Source organism: Emiliania huxleyi (assembly GCF_000372725.1).
Source record: "Emiliania huxleyi CCMP1516 unplaced genomic scaffold EMIHUscaffold_74, whole genome shotgun sequence".
NCBI classification, from domain to species: Eukaryota; Haptophyta; order Isochrysidales; family Noelaerhabdaceae; genus Emiliania; species Emiliania huxleyi.
In genome coordinates, this window is record NW_005196456.1 from 521,660 (window position 1) to 540,135 (window position 18,476).

Genomic DNA, 18,476 nt, shown 5'->3' on the forward strand with positions numbered 1-18,476 from the left:
AGGGGAGGCTGGGGAGGGGGGGGTCCACTCTGAAGACAGCCGACCGCGGAGGGGTTTTGTCCCACAGGGTTTTACCCTCCGCGTGAGGATCGGCGCGGCGAGGGGGTAGGCTCGAATTCGCCGCGCAACATTTCACCCCCACAGGACCCCGCCCTCCCCCCCTCATTGGTCCCACCACCCAGAACCCCAACCTTGGCTTCGCACCCCCTCCTTGCGCAGTGTCCCCCGCTATGTGTCGCCGTCTTCGGGGCACGCTATCCTGTGCAGTCAGGGCAAGTGGGGGCGAGGCGCAGTCCCTCTGGTCTATACTGGTGTGGTTCTGTCCCTAGTCTCGGAGGGGGGCTTGAAGGTAAGAATATTTTATTTTCTCTCTCTCTCTCTCTCTCTCTCTCTCTCTCTCTCTCTCTCTCTTTCTCTCTCTCTCTCTCTCTCCCCCTCTCTCTCTCTCTCTCGGACTGCTGGACACACAGCACACAGCTCACACTCCGGGTTCGCGAGTTCGTGGATATTTCTTTTGAGAGCGCCTTCGTTAGCCTTCGATGTGTCGCAAGGCCCGAGATACCGATCATGGCTTCATGGGCCCGCTGGGTGCGCCCTGGGGGGTCGACGGGCCCCCGGGGGCGACGGGGGTGCTCTCCGGCCGCGGCGGCCGAAAACGGGGACCTCTATTACGGTCTATTAACGAAGTGATGCACTTGATGCAAGGGTGCCATTGTGCTCTACTACAAAAGTTGTGTAAGATGCCCAAGTCTCAGACGCTGGATCCTTAGCGGAGCTGAGTTCGGACGGTGTGAACACGAGCAACCGGAGTGACGACCGGGACCGGGCCGCACGCCGGGAGTGCCCCGACTAGCAGTGACGGGCGCGGACGAGCGAATGAGAGGTCGCTATCTGTGGAAGATGTGTTGTTAGGGACTAGGACTGCCTATCTCTCACTGAAAGGGACCTATCATTCGCTCGTCCGCACCCGTCACCGCTCACGGAGTGCTCCGCGTGCCGCACCGGCCGCCGCCGGCCGCCGGCCGCTCACGGCAACGGAACAGTCTTACTACTCCGCAACGTTGAGCTGGATCATACTGAATAGTGCTCCTGAAAGCCCTCTCTCTGGGCTCTGCCACACAGTAGCAGCTCATGACGAGCAGCTGCTGTGACTGTATTTGTAGCAACATGCGTGTCGCGCACTCGTTCATGACCGGTCTCAATGCCCCACCCCCCTGCGCGCGGGCCTTCTAGGCCCGCGGGTAGTCTCCCCCCATCCCCAGGGCCTCCAGGGCTCGCACCTCAACCTCTCACAGACCAGCGCATAGCGCCATGGGACGTATTTATTTTCTTCTCATAACAAGGCTGTGAATAGGCCCCGGAGGCCTCAACCCTCAACTAAAGGGTTGACGGGGGGTCTCAACCGTCAACCAGATGGTTGAGGGGGGGCCTCAACCCTCAACCCCTCAACCACCCCTCTGGGCCGACTCTATTAGATCTAGGAGGTGCGCATACCGTTTCTCTCTGCACCGCTGGTGGGCTCGCCTCGCGGTGTTGTCATGGACGCTCCTCCGCCACCCGACGAAGACGCGCCTCCTCCGCCACCGACCGAGGCCCCTCCCATGGACGAGGCCACTGCCGCCGCCTACGCCGCATACTGGGAGGCGTACTACGCCAGCCCCGAGTACCAGGCATACGCGGCGCAGTACGCGGCGGCGGGAGGAGAGTACGCGGCGGCGGCTGGCGGAGAGGGCGGAGAGGGCCAGGCGGCGGCGGCGGAGCCGCCCGCCGAGGAGCCGCCCGCCGAGGACCGCTGGGTCTCTCCCGTCGAGTTCACCGGCAAAGGGCGCGGCCGCGGCGGCAGGGGCCGTGGCGGCGGCAAGGGTGGCGGTGGCAGGGGCGGGTGGGGCGGCGGCGGCAAGGGCGGCTGGAGCGGCGGCGGCGGCAAGGGCGGAGGCGGCAAGGGCGGTGGAGGCAAGGGCGGCTGGGGCGCGGCGCCGCCTCCGGCGCGCGGGCTCAAGCTGCAGCGCTGTCCGCTCTGGGCGCAGTACCGGTGCAAGCGGGGGCAGCGCTGCCCGTTTGCGCACGGAGACCACGAGCTGGCGCCCAAGGAGGCGAGCCCGGATACGCCGAGATGCGCCGAGATGCGCCGCCGCCGCCCTCGCCGCCACTGCCTTCTATCTGCAGCTTTGGCCGCTGCCGTCACCCTCGCGCCACGCCGTCACCTCCGCCTCCCGCGTTCGCTGATCCGCCGCGGCCGCATCGTCCCGCCAGGTGCGGCAGCGGGCGAGGAGGGAGCAGGAGGCGGCCGAGGCGGCGCGGCGAGCGCGGGGCGGAGACTCGGACGACGACGCAGCCTCCGCCTCTGCAGGTGGAGAAGTCGACGCGCGGAACACGTCCACGACGCGTCCCGTGGCGAGGCTTGTAGGCGCCGCGGCCGATGCGAGAGAGCGAGGACGCCTTTGCCGACGACGACGACGCGGGAGGCGGAGCCGCCGCCGAAGGCGGGGCCCGAAGCGCAGGCGGCGACGACGGGAGCGGCGGCGGAGGTGGAGGCGGCGGCGGCGGAGGTGGCGGCGTGGCGGGGGCATGGCAGCACGACATGTTTGAGCGCGGGGGTGGCGGTGGCGGCTTTGCGCGGCCTGCGCCTCCTCCCGCGCCGCCGCCCGCGCCGCTTGCCGCCGCCGGAGGCTCCGGCGGTGCGGCGGGCGGCGCGGGTGCGACGTCGGGGAACGTGCACGCTGACTTCAGCCACCGCGAGGACGGGACGCCGCTCTCCTTTTCGAGCCGCGACGCAAAGACGGAGGCGTCGCGCCAGCGGAACATCGAGGCGCGCGCGCGAGAGAGAGAGAGCAGAAGGCCGCGCCGGAACCCGGCTCTCGAGACTTGCCTCTGCAACTCTCAGGCGATGTACGACCAGCAGAAAGCCGCGTGGGGGCTGGCGACGGCGCCGGCGGGCGCAACCAAACCGAGGCGCGCGCGGGACAGGGGGGCGGGGCGAGGCGGGGCGAGGTTGCAACTCGGCTAGACCCCGGCTCTCTCTCTCGCGGGACAGGGGGGCGGGGCGAGGCGGGGCGAGGTTGCAACTCGGCTAGACCCCGGCTCTCTCTCTCACTCTCTTTCAGGCGCGATGTGGGGCGAGGGCGCGACGCGGTAACGGCAAGACAGATGCCGCAACACTCCCCGCCCAGACGCCGCCACGTGCCCCGGCCTGGCGGCGTGTCTCCGTGCGGCAGCCGTGCTCCCTTCCCTCGCATGCTCGCCACGCGGCTGCGGCTGGAGCCCCGCTGCACGCATGCTCTGCCCGGCCTTGCGTCACCGCCCGGCGTGCCAAACACGGCCCACTAGTACTGCCCCCTCTGAACCTGCCCCTGCACCGCCTCCGCCCGCAGGTCAAGCCCGCGTGGCTCACTCGCTACGGTCCTTCGGGGGTCCCGCCTTCGCCTCCTGCGCAGCCGCCACCGCAGCAGCTGGAGCAGCAGCAGCAGCTTCAGATCCAGCAGCAGCAGGCGCAGATCGCGATGCTGCAGCAGCAGACCGCGCAGATCCGGCAGATGCAGATGCAGCAACAGCAGATGATGCTGATGCAGCAGCAGCAGCAGCAGCAGCAGCAGACCGGGCCTCCGTCCCTGCCGCACCCTGGCTGGCGCTGACGGCGGCTAATGTGTCACACAATGCTCGGAGCACCCTGCGCGGTCCCGTGTGCTGGCCGTGAGGCATGCTCATCGACAAGGCTTCCGGCGGCGGGGCGGGGCGCAGCGGCTGCGACTCGGCGATGGCGAGCGCTGCTGCTGCTCTGACCGGCATGGCCGACGCGCCGAGCAGGAACCGAGTGCAAGGCCGAGTGCAAGGCCGAGTGCGCCTCGCGGCCGTCACGCGTCGCCACGGTCGGGCTGCTCTTGCATCACCTTTTCGGGATAGGGGGCAGTGCCGGCCGCTCTCACATCCGCGGGTGCCGCACTCGCCTCTAGTGCGGCGCTGGCCGTCTGGTAGCGGTGTGGCACCGTGTTCGCATTGCGGTGCGCATGCGCGGCGAGCGTCGCCGTCGGTTGCCGTCAGTCTGAGAGATGTGAGAACGGACAGCGAGAGAGGGGAGATCGGTAGACACACATACATCACACTCTTAGAGATACTTTGGTCTTTGTCGGTAGAGATGGCACGTTAGACGAGGCCCCCCTATAAGCCCTATCCTTGTGCACGGCCCGCGGAGGCTTTCAGCCCTGTAGTGAGAGCTCAGAGCTGTACACGGAGCGAGGGTCTGTACCGAGGCGTACAGGAACGATCAAACCAAGATCGTCATCGTCCTGAAGGACACAAAGCTATCGTCCTGAAGGACCACGACGAGACGCCGTCCAGGACACATCCCTCTGGAACAAGGCATCTCGACTCTATCGGACAGTACTCAACAGGGACATCTCTCTATATACACGAATGGGGTATTCACACTCCCAACACTCCCCCATTGTCTGCGCGGTCTTCAGATGCGGCAGACAACACAGCGGAGTGTGAAGCAAGTAATTGTCACGCTGATCAGAGGCGCGAGCTAGTGAACGTGGCATGTGACCTTCCGTCTCCCGGGCTCAAGGTAGTAGACTATCGGAGCGGTCGACTGGATGTCAATTGAACAACATGGGTAGTAGAGCTTGGTCAGCCGCGCGCGGCGATCCACATCGCTCTACAACGGAGGCGCTTCGTCCCGCGGCAGATGTAGAGCTCTACAGCTCTACAGCGCTCCAGAGCGCTCTACATCTCTACAGCTCTACAGCGCTCTACACTCTACATCCTCTACACCCTCCCTCAGCGCATGACCGACCACCCCATTTTTCGGGATGGATTGACTAGGGCCGCTCCGTTTAAGAATTCTTTCTGGGCAACACGGGGCACGGGACTCGCTCGCACTGGCAGTAACACAGGTACAGGTTGTAAAATTCTTTCTGCGCACGACCAGTCCCGTAAATAGAGCAGTCATCTCCAGGGAGAGATGGGCGACGCACACGAACCAGTCCCGAAAGAAAGAAAGAAAACACACAACCCAAGGGAGGGATGGGAGAACGGCACGCCGCCACCACAAGGGATTTTAAGACGAACCAGTCCCATACCGGTGCCTCTAGCGGTAGAATTCTTTGTGCAATAGCCAATCGGAAGCGAGGTGCGCCCGCGCTGGAGCGCTGGAGCCCGAGGATCCGCGCATCACTGGCTCGTCCCAGCACCTCACTGGCTGGCGTGGAGCGCCCGCTGCGCCGCCGCCGCCTGTCGGCGCCCGCAGCAGTCGCGGCGTGGCTGCCGCGGCGCCACTGCGTTCACAAGCGCTCGCAACTCTCTCCTCGCCCCGAACTTGGTCCGCCCACCGAGGCTCACCCTCTCTCGCCGCCCCGCAGAAATATGAAGGGTGCCGTCTTCTTCTGCCTGCTTGGCTCCGCCGCCGCTTTCGCGCCTGCGGCCATGCGCCCGGCGGTGATGCGGCCGACGATGGCGGCGCCGGTGCAGATGTCGCTGGACCCTGTCACGGCCGCCGACTCGGCGTCGCACGCGACGCAGCTGCTCGCCCTTGCGCTGCCCATCCCCCAGTTCAACCCGGCGAAGGCGCGCGCCTCGCACAGCCGCCACGCGCGCCATCTTCCTGTCGATGGACGCTCTGCTCGGTCCTGATTCCTCTCCCCAAACACACCTCTTCTCTGCCCCGAACCGCGGGAGAGGCAAGCCGCCCCCCCCCCCGCCCCCCGTGTGCGTAGAAAGTGGAACCGATCGAGAGGTGCCGCTGCCGGAGACGGCCTGCGCAGCCTCTTACTATAAACTGGACCGCTCCCTCGACGCTCGAGGCGCCGCTCGAGGTGAGCTCGGCGACTTGGGAAGGGGCGGAGCTGCTGTTGAGGAAGGGTGATTGATCGATCGGTCGGTTGACAGGTGCTCGACGACCTCAAGGGCGAGGCGGAGGAGATCGCGAAGGTGTCTCCCTGGATCACGTGCCGCCTCCGCCGCACACGCGCACCAGGCAGCGGGCGCGTCTCTCCACTCCTCCCGCCGTGAGCAGGTACGGCCCGCCGCTGCACGCCGCGCGCGAGTTCGGCTGCCGCAACAAGCTCTTCGACCTGCTCGACGAGACGAGGCTGCTGCCGTCCCGAGGCGGACCCGGAGCGTTCCTCGCAGCGCTGACTCGCGCGCAGGCCGAGGTGCCGGCTGTCTTTCACCCGATCAAGGGGTCCGCCCAGCCATGGTTCAACGTGCAGAAGTTGGTGCCTGGGAGACCGTTCTCGCGCACGCCGAGCAAGTAGTAGAAGAGGCCAGGTGTGGGGAACGCCTCCACACACACACGAGGTGGTGGTAGCGCGCACCCTCTCGCAGAGAGCAGCCGACCGAGGTCAGGAACGCTGCGGAACCCTGCGAGGGGGTTGAAAAACCCTGAGACGCCTCGTTCCGCGGGAGGGACCGGGCTGGGACTCGCCGGCGCCTCAAATGATGGCATCGCAGGGTGGCGAGCCGCCCGCCACGCCGACCAGGGCTCCGCCCAAGAACGAGTACGTCTACTCGGTGACGGCAGACCGTCGCGTGCCATTCATTCCAGACGGCAAGCTGCAGCGCGTCGGACTGCACGCCGGTGCGAGCGCATTCCAAGCGAACGAACCTCTTCAGCTCGGCAAAGTAGGAAGGTCGAGCGAGTTCAGCCTCTGGTATACCGACTTCATTCAGTCAGGTGTTGAAAACAATACCGCAAAAGACGTGAGTGGCGGCAAGTGGCAGAAGGTGGGCCAGTACGCGGCCCTCGCGCTAAGCTTGGGCGACGAAGGGACGGTCCAGAGACGGATCCAGACGTCGGACGGCACCATCTGGATCGTCAGCCGGCGCCCGATCGCTGGCAAAGCCAGCTCCAGTGCCGCCAACTCCACGTACGTCAGCCCTGCCTTTGACCGCGCTGCCGCCGGCTTTGACTGCGGTGGCAGCGGCGGCAACGGGTGCGGCGGCAGTGGTGGCAGCAGCGGCGGCGGCGTTGGCGGTGGTGCCACCCCTGGGCCGTCTGCATCGGCGGACGAGCCACCGACGGTGCATCGCGAGTCGTCGCTGATCAAGAGTGCCCTCCGCCTGCTGCCGCACTCTGGCAGCAGCCACGCTGCCCCGGGCGGTGATGGCAGCAGCCGCGCTCACTCTCCACCCCGCCATGACGCAGGCGTCGTTGTGCTCGGAGCCAGCGAGGACGACCAAAGCTTCAAGATCAAGATCGGTGCCGACGAGGTCCCGCCGTACCCGTCGCACGCAAGCCGCTACTGCCTCGAGACGGCCGACGGACCGCTCGGCGAGCTGCACGCGTTCCTCTGCGCCGCGGCCCCGCAGGAGCGCCACGAGGTGATGTGCGCGCTTCTGCTGCGCCAGAACGATGGTGGCGGCACCTTCTCCTTGAGCGCGCTGGAGGACGTTGTGAGAGCGAGGGTCCGCAGTAAACGATGCGCAACTGCCCCACCCAACACCCTCTTGAGTCGCTGTCTCACAACCGCAGGTGGCCCAATGGAAGGGCGGCCAGGCGGCGCTGCAGAAGCAAAAGCGCGAGGCGGAGAAGCGTGAGTCTGCGCTGAAGGACGAGGCGGAGGGCTTTCTCGACGAGGAGGAGCGGGCGAGAATCAGGCTCGAGCTCAAACAGGCGACCAAAGAGTGCAAGGACCTCAGGGCGGCACTCGGCGCGGCGAAGGGCCTATACGCGCCCAAGCTTTTCGGCGGTGCAGACCCGCCCTCTGAGCTCGCCGGCACGTCCTTTTGGGAGGTGGGGCTCGAGGACGGCATCTACGCCACGCTCGAGCTCGAGGACGGGATCACGCTCAAGGAGGGCATCTACGCTTGCCTCGCGCCAGGCGGCAGCAGCGGCGGCAGCGGCGGCGGCGGCGGCGACGGCAGTAGCACCGCGCCGCGGCGGCTCTACAAGGCGCTGGTATTTGTGACCGAGGTGGAGGACGCGATGGATGTGCCAGACGAGCGCGAGAAGAACGTGCGGGTCATGTACGACGTTGTCCAGGGCAGCGGGCCCAACCCCGAGCCGCTGTCGCTGCCTGATGCGCACGTCATGCTTGGTGCGGCGCTACCACCCTCCTCCTGCTCCCCCCCCTCCACCCCCCCACCAACCTTTGTGACCTCCTGACCGCACCCCGCGCAGCCATTGGCCGCTCCGACGGGATCTATGATGCGCTGATCGTCTCCGCGGACCCGAAGAAGTTCTCCGGCAGCGCCCTCTTCGGCGCTCGCCTCCGCTGCTGCTCTGTGAGCCTCGACAACTACATCGCCACGCCGGCCAAATTCGATGCGCGTTGCGTTGTGCTCTACACGGACCCGTTGCCGTCGCTCGCGGGCAAGTTTGAGGCTGCCAGGCTCGAGGCGAGGACGCCATCGGTTTCATTGGTCGAGACTACGCAGGACTCGTCGCCCGAAGTCGTGCTGCGCCGCATCCTCGCGTGCTGCGTCGAGAAGGTCGACATGAAGGCCGCCGTGCAGGCCCGCGTGTTCGATGATGTGGCGGCCGGCCGCCTGAGCATCGAGGACGACTGGGCGGCGGGGGACCCGGTCGAGGACCCCCCGGAGAGCGGCGTGTGGAAGGTGACGGTGGTGGCGACGTACAAGGCGCCGCCGGTGCCGCAGGGCATGGAGGAGGAGGTGGCGGCGCGCGGCCCGTCGTGGGAGCAGGCGAAGGTGGCGGAGGCGCTGCTGCGACGGACGCGTGCGATGCTTGGCGGCGAGGCCTTCGACAAGTTCACCGACATGCAGTTCCTCATCCTCGTCCCTGCCTTCACCACGCTCAAGGCGCAGACCGCCTACCGCGTGCGGCGAGCGGGGCTAACCGAGCGGGGCAGCAACGACGACGAGTTCTCCAAGGTGATCATGCATAGCTGCGGCGACTCGGCCAAGTACTTCGAAAAGTTCAAGGCCAAGGCGATCAAGGACAACGGGACCACCCTCTTCGTCATCATTGCCGACGAGTGCCACTACTCGCCCACGCGGGTAGCCTCCCCCACCTGCCCCCGCCACCTTCTCTACTCTGCTTCTCTCAACACCCGACCCCACCGCTGACAGGGTGGCTACCAGTCGGTCTACGTCAACGACGCGAAGCTACTCGGCCTGCCGAACCTCGTCGTCCTCCTCAACTCGGCCACGCCGTTCAACTGCCTCACGCGCAAGTCGCGCATCACGGGCCCCCTCACCTCGGACTCGTGGTGCGACCCTCTCTCGCTCGAGCCCGGCCACGAGGACCCCACGTCCAACATCATCCGCTGGCGCCCTGATGGCCGCGGCCGCTACCGAGACATCGACTTCTTCGTCAACTCCATCGCCTTCTCCGTGCCTGAGGGCAAGCGCGAGCTGCGCCTTACCTACCAGGTGGGCGGCGTCGCGACGGCCCTGCCGCCCGTGTGCATCGACGGCCGATTTGGCAGCATGAAGAGCGTTGCCAAGCATCTCGGCGAGCTGCTGGAGAACAAAGCAGCGCCCTCTCCCCCAGCCCGCTCTCACCACGGAATAACCTGCTTTACCCGCCTTATTCGTGTTGCACGTACAGGCGCCGCTCACGTGCAAGTACGACAAGAACGCGGCGCCCGGGGACATTTATGACACCGGTCGCTTCAGCTTCGTGGCGAAATGCACCGCCGTGCAGGTCCTCCTCTGCGGGGGCGAGCACTCGGTGCTGCCACTGCTCGGTTTCTCCGACTCGCAGTTTGAGAGCGGCTACCTCAGCCTCCCACTCGTAGCGGCGAATCCCGCCGACATCGATCGCGACCACCCGGTCGCTGCGCAACGCGTGCGCTCGGACACGAACTTCGCGGACAAGTTCGGCCGATTCAATGGGCGGTTTGGCACGCGCACGAAGCGGGCCAAGACGAAGTCTGTCGGAGAGCTCGTACCGCGATTCGGGGGCAAGTCAAAGGGCCGCAAGGCGACGCAAGGCGGCGAGGCGAAACGCATCGTCGTCCAAGACGGCCACCTGTGCGCCTTCTCCCTCTGTCTCCCTCGGATGGCATATGCCCTCTGTGACTTGCAATCCTCTCTTGCTCCGCACAGGTTCATGTGCGACTACCTCCTCTCGCTCGCCTACTATGCCCTCCTGCGCGTCGGCGTCGGATGGCACGAGCCAGGCGCTGCGATGCTGCTCGGTCTCAACCAGTCTGAGCGACGCCTGACACAGGCCGAGTCCATCGACGGGCTCTTTGGCGGCAGCATCGTGCCAGTGCCAACGCTGAGCCCTGCAGACAAGGGATCCCTCTTCCGTGCGCTGCTGCGCCGCCTGGCGGTGGGACAGCCCAAACTGCCATGCTGCAACGGCATGACGCTCGAGTGGTACGACATGACGGCGCTGCTGGTCGACCACCTGTACGAGAAGGAGCTGGCGCGCGCGAAGAAGGAGATAGAAGCGCTTCGCGAGGGTGGCGCTGAGGAGGAGGACAACGAGTCGGCGCCACCGCAGCCAGTCACCGAGGACGTCACTGAGGACGAGGCTCTGCGCTACATATTCAAGCAGAAGCTCGATGGCGAGCGCAAGGCCAAGACGTCGACGGACGAGGAGAGCTGGTTCACCGAGACTGACCGCAACGTCCTCGCGCTGCTCGACCAGACGCGCAACGCGCGTGGCTGCCTGTGGGGGCAGATGATCCTGATGCGCGTGTACGAGAACCAGGAGAACCTGACCATGCAGACCGTGCTGCGCGACGCGCTCGAGAAGCTCGGCCTCGCGGCGCCAGGTGGCAGCGACGTGCGGGCGTTCTCAGTGCTTTCGGACATCGCGGAGACGGTCATCGCCGAGGCCATCGAGCCCTACTTCTTCAAGCACTTTGACCTTCACCGCGCGCTCGGAAGCGACACAGATCCCAACGAGGCCTTCCCCCCCCCCCCCCCCCCCGGGCCGCCCGCCCGCCCGCCCATCTAATCTCATCGTCTGCACACACCGCTGTAGATCTGGGGCGACCGCGACGGCGAGGTGTGCAAGCTTCCGGAAGGCTCGCCGCCGTTGACGCTGCAGGACATCCTCAATCGGAAGCTCGCCTCATACCAGCGAGAGTCGGCGCAGGGCGTGCGCGCGCCCCGCGCCGAGCTGAGCTACGCCGACCTCCACAACGTGCCGATGCTGCTCATCGTGACCGAGAAGGCGCGCATGGGCGACACCTTCCCACACTCGCTCGTGAGCCTCGACCTGCGCCTGCGCACGGCCGGCACGCTCGTCGCCTTCACGCAGGAGCTCGGCCGCATGTGCCGCTACCCGGCGACGCGGCTGCTGCACGGCGCGACCAAGCCTCTTAGCGTGAGCGGAGTGCTCGCCGCGCTCGGTGCCGCCGACGCCAGGTCCGCCGCTGAGATGGAGATGGATGACGGAGCTGAGACGCTGGTGGCGGATGACATCGAGGCGGTCCGAGCTGCGGCCGAAGCCAGGCGGCTGCTGGAGCTCGAGCTGCCGATGATGGTCGTGCTTGCCGGCGGCACCGACCAGGACATCGTCGCGCACGTCCACTCGCTGCCCGAGCTCTGCGCGGAGCTGCGCAAGCTGCTCGACCCGCAGCTGCGCAAGCAGGACGACCCGCTCAACGGGAGCGTGGTCACGCACTTCGACCTGCACTGCTACTTCGACCGGCTGCCTCGCGCGATCGTCCGGCAGGACGTGCAAAAGCTGCTGGTGGCGGGAATCGATGCCAAGCAGTCGAAGGCGCCGCATTCGCGTGAGATTACGGCGCTGCAATGCGTGAAGATGAAGGAGGGGCTCGACATGTACATGCGGCCGATCAAAGGCAAGCTGTCGAACAAGGCGATGCACGATCGCATCACCGAGGGGGCCAACCCGCTGCACGACTACCACGACAACTACGAGCCGACGACGGGCAAGGTGGACACCGGCGAGGGGAAGAAGCCGCCACACTACGACGCGGTCGACGAACCCCAGACGCATGCGAAGCGCTTGCTGCTCTTCGCCGAGTGCCAGATCGGCAAGACCGGCGCCTACCTCCACTTCCTCACGCGACTGACGGAGGAGGTGCGCGGCTCGAACCTTCCGTCGGTTTTCATGTCGAAGAAGGGCATCGACCAGCGGTGGAGCTGGTTCTTCCCGTACTGGGAGAACATCGGGCGACAACGCCTCAAGTGCGCGCACACATGCCTTCGCATTTTGCATTGGAGTGGCCTATACCTCACGCTTCATCCGCCGTGTCTACCAGGTACGAAGAGCCAAAGGAGGGCCACTACTACCAGGCCGTGGCCAAGGGGCGGATGTCGAAGCTGCAGGAGCTCGCTGTCGCGCCGCCGCCTGCGCCGCTTCGGACTTGGGCCGACGAGTACTGCGACTGGCTGCTGAGCCCGTCGGGCGAGTGCATCGTGTCGAAGAAGGGCTGCGCTGCGGTCGAGGAACTGCGCGTTAAGCTCAAGCTGGCGGACGGGACGGCGAAGCAGATGCCTGTTGACACAGCGACTCGCGCTGTCCGTGACGACGAGGGTGCAAGGGAGGCTGTGCGGCTCTGCGTCGACTGGGACGGGCGAATGGCCCGCCTGCGCCAGCTGCACAAGGACTTCAGCGCGCTCCGGCAGCCAGGCTTGAACCCGGCCGCGTTGATCTGGGACAAGCCGCCAACGCACCGCGGCGCCGCACGAGTCATCGCGAAGCCAAATGTCGTGCCCGCGGGGGGCGCCGTGCGCGCTCAGCACGCCGCGCCCCAACGCAAGCCTGGGGATGACCGCTCGTCGGACGTTGTCGACGTCGCCGTGGGGGCCAAGCGGTTCGGCGGCGGCGCGGAGCTGCTCGAGCCCTTCACGTGCCGTCTGCACGTGCCAGGCTGGATGAAGAACCGCCTGTGGACTGACGCACAACGCGTGAACATCGCTGGCCTTGCCGTGCGGTGGATGTTCACCTGCTCCTACGGGGGCGCGCAGAAGGTGACCGTCCGCTTGAACCGCGACTGTGCGATGGCGCCGCTGAAGCGGGAGCAGTACGTCCAAGTGCTGATGCTGCGACCGCGAGACGCGTCGCCAGCTGATCGCGCAGCGTTCGACGAGTATCTCCGTTGCTGGTACGACTGCTCTCCGCGATTGGAGCGCGAGACACGCAGCGCATATCCTCACACCTGTCCTTCGCCTCGCAGGGGCTCGATGTACATCATCGCGGAGATGCCCTCGACGATGCAAGTGCGGTACGCGCACGACGCGCCACCCCTCCAGCTGCAGGTCGAGGTAGGCCGCATCGGCTACGCGCGCCTCGTCTGCCAGCTGCTCGCAAACGAGCTCGGGCTGGACGAGATATGGATGCTCGACGACAACGTCGAGCGCTGCTGGGCGATCGACATCGACCCTGACTCCGTCGCGCCACGCACTGGCGTGGACGGCGTGGTGAAGCTGCGCGAGTGCGGTTTCGCCACCGTCATGCAAGGCATGGAGCTGCTGCTCGACCGCGGTGACAAGGACAACGTCGACGAGCAGCTGCCGCTCGTCTCGGCGGCCGCCACCGAGCACATCACCTTCGATGCCGAGACTGAGCGGGGGAAATCGCCACCTCGCCGTGCCCTCGCGAACAGCGGCTCGGCGCCGCTCGTGATCCGAGGAGGAGGCGGCCCCGCCGCCGTCGACCCCGCGCCGCTGGGCTCTCTTCGCCAGTACAGCGGCGATAAGCTCGCATACGGCATCCTCGGCATGCAGCGCGACGACCCTCGCAACCGGCTGCGGCAGCGGCGCGGCTTCCTGGCGACTCACTCCGTCTACTCGTTCTTCTTGCTCAACGTGCGCGCCACGCTGGACAAGGGCGTCCTCTATCCGGCCAAGGCAATCTGGGAGGTGCGCTCTCGGACACGCCTTGGAGGCTACCCCGCTGCGCCGCGTCAGCTCACCACGTGACTTGCCGCAGGACGTCGAGTTTCTGCACATGGTCGACGAGGCCGGTCTGGCCATCTGCAAGTTCAGCCGCTACATTCACAAGAAGCGCCACTTGCGCCGCGACGTTGAGCCAAAGCCCGACGGCCCCGACGACGGCTCCGACACCGACACCGACACCGACATCGACCCGCCGTTGCCACGGCTGGAGGAGATGTTGAAGGAGGAGCAGTACGGCATGATACACAAGGGCCAGGGCTGGCCATGCCCGCGGCTCATCTCCCCGGACGATGCCCACGAATGGCTGGATGCAGCCTCGGTAAAGCCGCTTCTTGATGAGCACCAGGCGTCGCCAGATGCGGCGCACTCTGCGCTTGTGGCACTCCAAGTCCCGGAGGACGGGCTGGCCCCCTCCTTTGAGGAGATGATCGACCTTTTGAACCGGCTCAATACGCAGAATCTCGACTGGGTCTTTTTGCTGGTGCAAGTCCAGAGTGTTGCGAGCGACGGCGACGGCGATGAGTTCACGCCATCAGTTCAGGCGCTGCTCTACCGCATGCCTGATCTTTCTGCGACGGCGGTGGAAGCTGTGTCGGTCGGTGCTGTGCACGGGTATGTGGGGTGGAAAGCGCCCGATGGCAAACTCCACCGCACCGTCGAGCACGAGGGTCTCGAGTACTACGTGCTCACACTGCCACTCAAGTCGGGTAAGGGTACCAAGCGGCCCCGGCCTGCCGACCAGGACGATGGCGGCGGCGGTGGCAGTGACAACCGCGGCAAGCGCCCGCTGCCACCGCCGGAGTTGCCTGCGCCGCCGCAGCCTGCGCCACCGCCTCCCGCGTCAACGTCACAGCCGCCGCCATCGTCGCCGCCACAGCCGCCGCCGCCCACGCCTGCACCGCCGCAGCCTGCGCCGGCTCGGCCAGACCGGGCGACCGCTTACATGGACCGGGTCAGGCAGGCGCTCGGGCCGGACGTTGCGAAGCAGGATCGCACACTCTCTCACCCTCTTTCACCCCTCCTTCCTTTTACCCCCCCCCCCCTCCGCCTGCAGTTCGAAGACATACTGGCGCAGCACAGGCGTGACACGCCGAGCTTGATCGCCCACGTGCTGCAGCTTTTCCACGGCCACCACGAGCTCATCGTCGGGCTCAACACCTTCCTCCCGGCGACGGAGCAGCAGCTGCTGCTGCAGCAGTATCAGGCGCAGCAGCAGCAGCAGCAGCAGCAGTTGCAGCAGCAGCAGCAGCAGTTGCAGCAGCAGCAGCAGTTGCGGCAGCAGCAGCAGCGGCAGCAGCAGCAGCGGCAGCAGCAGCAGCAGCAGCAGCAGCAACAGCGGCAGCAGCAGCGGCAGCAGCAGCTGCCGCAGCCGCAGCCGCAGCAGCAGCCGCAGCAGCAGGTGCAGCAGCAGCGGCAGCAGCAGATGCAGCAGGCACAGCAGCAGGCACAGCAGCAGATGCAGCAGCAGTTGCAGCAGCAGCAGCAGCAGCAGCAGCAGCAGCCGCCGATCAGAATCATGGTTCCTGACACCTTCGTACAGGGGCAGAGACTTACGATCAGCACAACATCGGGGCTGATGACAGTCCCTGTGCCCAGTGGCGCTGTCCTCACCCCCGGCCTCTCGCTCGACGTCCAGCTTCCCCCGGGCGTCCACTTCCTGCCGCCGGCGCCGCCATGAACACCAGAGGCACAGCACACTGCCCGCCGCCGCTGATGGAGAGGTGCCGACTGCGTCTGTTCACACGTATTGCTTTCAATAGGCCCTGTAGGTGGTGGTGCCCGCGGGCGTCGTTCCCGGCATGGCGTTTGCGGTGAATCTGCCGGGCGGGGGTGCGATGCAGGTGATTTGCCCAGGGTGCGCGCCGGGGAGCACGCTCCGCATTGTGCAAGCGCAGGGCCGGGGAGGCTGAGCTCCTCGCGAGCAGAGACGTGAACGCTACGCCGCACAATCGCGTCGGAGGCGGTTTTGGCCGCGCTGCGTGAGGGAGAGAGGGCCAGGGAGGGAGAGGGGAAAAGCAGTGAGTACGGTCTGCCTGCTGGAGAGGGGAGCATAGTCTCCTCGCAGTCGTACTCTGTCGTATACTGTCGTCGAGGAGAGGTTAGGAGACGATAGAGCCGTCCACTGACTCACAGGAATGGGCGTTTGTTGGGGCCTGTATGAGCTCGTGTGTATAGGGCTGCCTGGTGGGACCAGGACAGACACTCGTGTCCCCACCTTCGCAAGAATCTGTCTCTGACAGCCTACGCAAGAGAACTGCGACCCGGGTCGGTCTCATACTAACTAGCACCCCACCTTGCGAGCCGATCTTCCCATGGCTAACAAGGCTGTTACGGGGTGGGTCCGGGTGGCACACGCGACACGGCTGCTCGGGTCTGCTCCTCAACGCAAACTAACTCCCTCGAAGCAGAAAGTTCTGTTTGTGTGTGTGCGGAAGGCGGCGCGGCACTGTAGGAGCAGCGGATTTTGCCCCCCGGCAAAGGCGAAGGCGGGGCGGGGGGCGGGGGGGGGGAGGCATCGAGGGAGGCAGCAGCTGGGAGGCAGGAGGCCCACCGCTCCCCGCCCGGACACGACGGCAGGAGGCCAACGACTTCCACGGACACAATGCCGGCTACTGACGTCGTCTCCCCGGTGCCTTGGAACGACGTCAACTTCCTGATCGTCACCGATGTTCATTCTTGGATTGCCGGCCATCGGCACCCGGATCACACACCGGCGCTCGACGCGGATTATGGGCACGTGCTGTCGCTGCACGAGCGCCTAGCGGAAGTCGCAGCGGCCAGAGGCTGCGACCTCTTCCTGGTACAGAATGGCGACCTCAACGACGGCAACGGATTCTCCCGGACGCCGCCCGCGGTTCTCGTGCCGCTGCTGCAGCGCATGCCATTCGATGCACTCACAACGGGCAACCACGAGCTGTACGAGAACAAAAATATCGACTATCTCGCGCAGCCTGGCGGGTTCATCGACTCGTGGAATGGAAGCTTCATCACCTCAAACACGTGAGTGCAACCGTCTATGCTCGTTCATCGCCCCCTGCCCACCTGCTCCTCTCCCGTCATGCATCACTCCCCAGCCCCCCCCGCCTCGCCGCTCGCTCGTAGACTGGACGCCGCGACGGGCGAGCATCTCGGCTCCAGCCACAAGCTGCTCGTCGGCCGAACCTCGCGCGTGCTCGCCTTTGGCTTCCTTTACGACATGAGAGACCACGCCGACCACGTCATCGTCACGCGCGTGGAGGAGGCCGTGCAGCAGGCGTGGTTCGTCGACGCCCTCACGGCGACCGAGTACGACGCTGTCCTCTTCCTGACACACATGGACTTCAAGGACTCCGCCCCACTCGATGACCCTCCTCCGAACCTTCTCCGACCCACCTCTCTGAACCTCCCTGCAGGACCCGCTCGTCGACCTGCTGCTCGCCGCCACGCGAGCGAGCGCCGGCGCGGCGGTCCCCGTCCTCTTTGTGACTGGCCACTCGCACGTGCGCGCCTACCGCGACCTCGACACCCGCGCCGCCTCGTTCGAAGCGGGCAGGTACCTCGACACCATCGGCTTCGCGTCCTTCTCGCTCTCGCCGCCGCCCTCTGTCGCCTCCTCCTCCGCCGCCGCCGCCGCCACCTTTGCTCACCTCAACATCGACGCCAACCGCGCCTCGATGGCGGCAGCGGCCGGTCTCGCCGACCCCGCCTCGCTGCTGACAGCCGCCGGCGCCGCGCTTCGGGGCGAGATCAAGCGTGCCGCCTCAGGACTCCGCCTCAGCCATGTGCTCGGCTGCGCGCCACGCACGTACAAGGCGGCTGCGGGGCTGGGCGCGGCCGAGTCGCTCTGGCGGTTCTACTTGGACGAGGTGACGCCGCGGACCGCATTCGGCGGTAACGCGTCACGCATCGCCGTGCAGAGCACCGGCTCGCTGCGGTGCGACGCGTACGCCGGGTGACACGTCCATGACACGTCCATGACACGTCCATGACACGCCCGCAGGTACGACCTGTACGCCGGGTCTGTCACGCTGGACGACGTCTGGACGATGAACCCGTTTGCGGACCACCTATGGCGCGTGGCGCCGGCCGTGAGCGGCGGTGACGTTCGGGCGGTGCTAAGCGCCCTCCATGCGCAAGCGCCCAGCGCCGCCGACCCCCGCACTGGCGGTCTGCGGCCCTAGACGCGGAAGGAACGACCCGCCCCTCGCGTGCCTTCACCGCCCGTGCGCCTGCCCTCGCCTTGTAGGCCCGCTGCCCCGGTACGCGGCGACGTCGATGCCTGTGGGCGATGAGAAGTACGAGCTTTGGACGGTGGACTTTGATTTGCCCGCTGTGGTGCGCGCCTACGAGTCGCAGACGGGTAGCGCCCCTCACCCGGTCCGGATGCTGGACGGCAGCACATCGACCGACCTGTGGATGCGTTACGTCCAGCAAGCATGGCCCTGCAACGGTACGGCGGCGGGCGAGGACCTCGCCGGCGCCGGAACCGGCGAGCAGCGCCCCAACTTGCCCGACCTCCTGCTCCCTCTCCTCGCTGTCTTCTCCCTCGCCCTCCTCCTCGCACTGTTCCGCTTTCGCGGCTGCTTCCGCCGCCTCTGCGCCCGTAGCACCACACCGATCCGCAATGTGCAGCAGCTTGTGGAGAGCACGGCGGCGCCAGGCGGTGTGGCGATGACGGCGAAAGCAGTCACGAAATCGTAACTGTATGGAGA

The 18,476-nt window shown here is 66.5% G+C and overlaps 4 protein-coding genes across 4 annotated transcripts; all 4 read left to right on the plus strand.

The window, feature by feature from the left end:
- Positions 1–1,538: 1,538 nt before the first annotated feature.
- Positions 1,539–3,632, plus strand: EMIHUDRAFT_465614 (hypothetical protein; the record flags this gene model as incomplete). The annotated part of the gene is made up of 5 exons (XM_005760805.1): positions 1,539–2,032; positions 2,254–2,350; positions 2,408–2,991; positions 3,105–3,132; positions 3,372–3,632. The coding sequence occupies 5 exons, from the start codon at positions 1,539–1,541 to the stop codon at positions 3,630–3,632; spliced, it is 1,464 nt and encodes a 487-aa protein (XP_005760862.1).
- A 1,479-nt stretch (positions 3,633–5,111) lies between these two features.
- EMIHUDRAFT_438356 (hypothetical protein) lies at positions 5,112–5,700 on the plus strand (the record flags this gene model as incomplete). The annotated part of the gene is made up of 1 exon (XM_005760806.1): positions 5,112–5,700. A coding segment is annotated over one exon (588 nt), but the record flags the coding sequence as incomplete, so codon positions are not given.
- A 732-nt stretch (positions 5,701–6,432) lies between these two features.
- Positions 6,433–15,768, plus strand: EMIHUDRAFT_217630 (hypothetical protein; the record flags this gene model as incomplete). The annotated part of the gene is made up of 16 exons (XM_005760807.1): positions 6,433–6,574; positions 6,671–6,847; positions 7,142–7,401; positions 7,469–7,729; positions 7,889–8,033; positions 8,117–8,955; positions 9,028–9,330; positions 9,509–9,933; positions 10,009–10,735; positions 10,898–12,072; positions 12,147–12,992; positions 13,065–13,749; positions 13,820–14,549; positions 14,712–14,761; positions 14,840–14,982; positions 15,681–15,768. The coding sequence occupies 16 exons, from the start codon at positions 6,433–6,435 to the stop codon at positions 15,766–15,768; spliced, it is 6,996 nt and encodes a 2,331-aa protein (XP_005760864.1).
- A 619-nt stretch (positions 15,769–16,387) lies between these two features.
- EMIHUDRAFT_217631 (hypothetical protein) lies at positions 16,388–18,465 on the plus strand (the record flags this gene model as incomplete). Its single annotated transcript, XM_005760808.1, has 6 exons — positions 16,388–16,785; positions 16,888–17,080; positions 17,178–17,317; positions 17,543–17,698; positions 17,858–17,931; positions 18,011–18,465. 6 exons carry the CDS (start codon positions 16,388–16,390, stop codon positions 18,463–18,465), a joined length of 1,416 nt encoding a protein of 471 aa, XP_005760865.1.
- Between the last annotated feature and the right edge of the window lie 11 nt (positions 18,466–18,476).